At 43.6% G+C, this 243-nt stretch overlaps 1 protein-coding gene across 1 annotated transcript in view; it reads right to left on the minus strand.

The window, feature by feature from the left end:
- Positions 1–243, minus strand: part of NEB (nebulin) — a 198,617-nt gene that overhangs the window by 84,273 nt on the left and 114,101 nt on the right. The window contains 1 exon segment of the mRNA XM_015559803.1: positions 123–227. Within this exon segment, the coding sequence (XP_015415289.1) occupies positions 123–227 (105 nt within the window).

Here is a 243-nt window from a genome sequence, read left to right on the forward strand (position 1 = left end):
AGACTAGAAATAAAAGGAATGGTAGGTAACTGTCTTTTATAAATACTTTTCAGAGCATACTGCCTAAAGGTTCAGTTAGGCAGAAAGCATTGTATAAAGCACATGGGTGTGTAGTGCCTTACGTTGCTGATCTGCAGGGCGTTGATCTTGGACTGCAGCATCCCTGGAGTGTCGGCTGGCACATTCACATTAGCCTTCTCTTTGTCCCAGGCATCGCGATACAATGGCTGGTAAAAATGAAAA

This window comes from Myotis davidii, unplaced genomic scaffold (assembly GCF_000327345.1).
Source record: "Myotis davidii unplaced genomic scaffold, ASM32734v1 scaffold753, whole genome shotgun sequence".
NCBI classification, from domain to species: Eukaryota; Metazoa; Chordata; class Mammalia; order Chiroptera; family Vespertilionidae; genus Myotis; species Myotis davidii.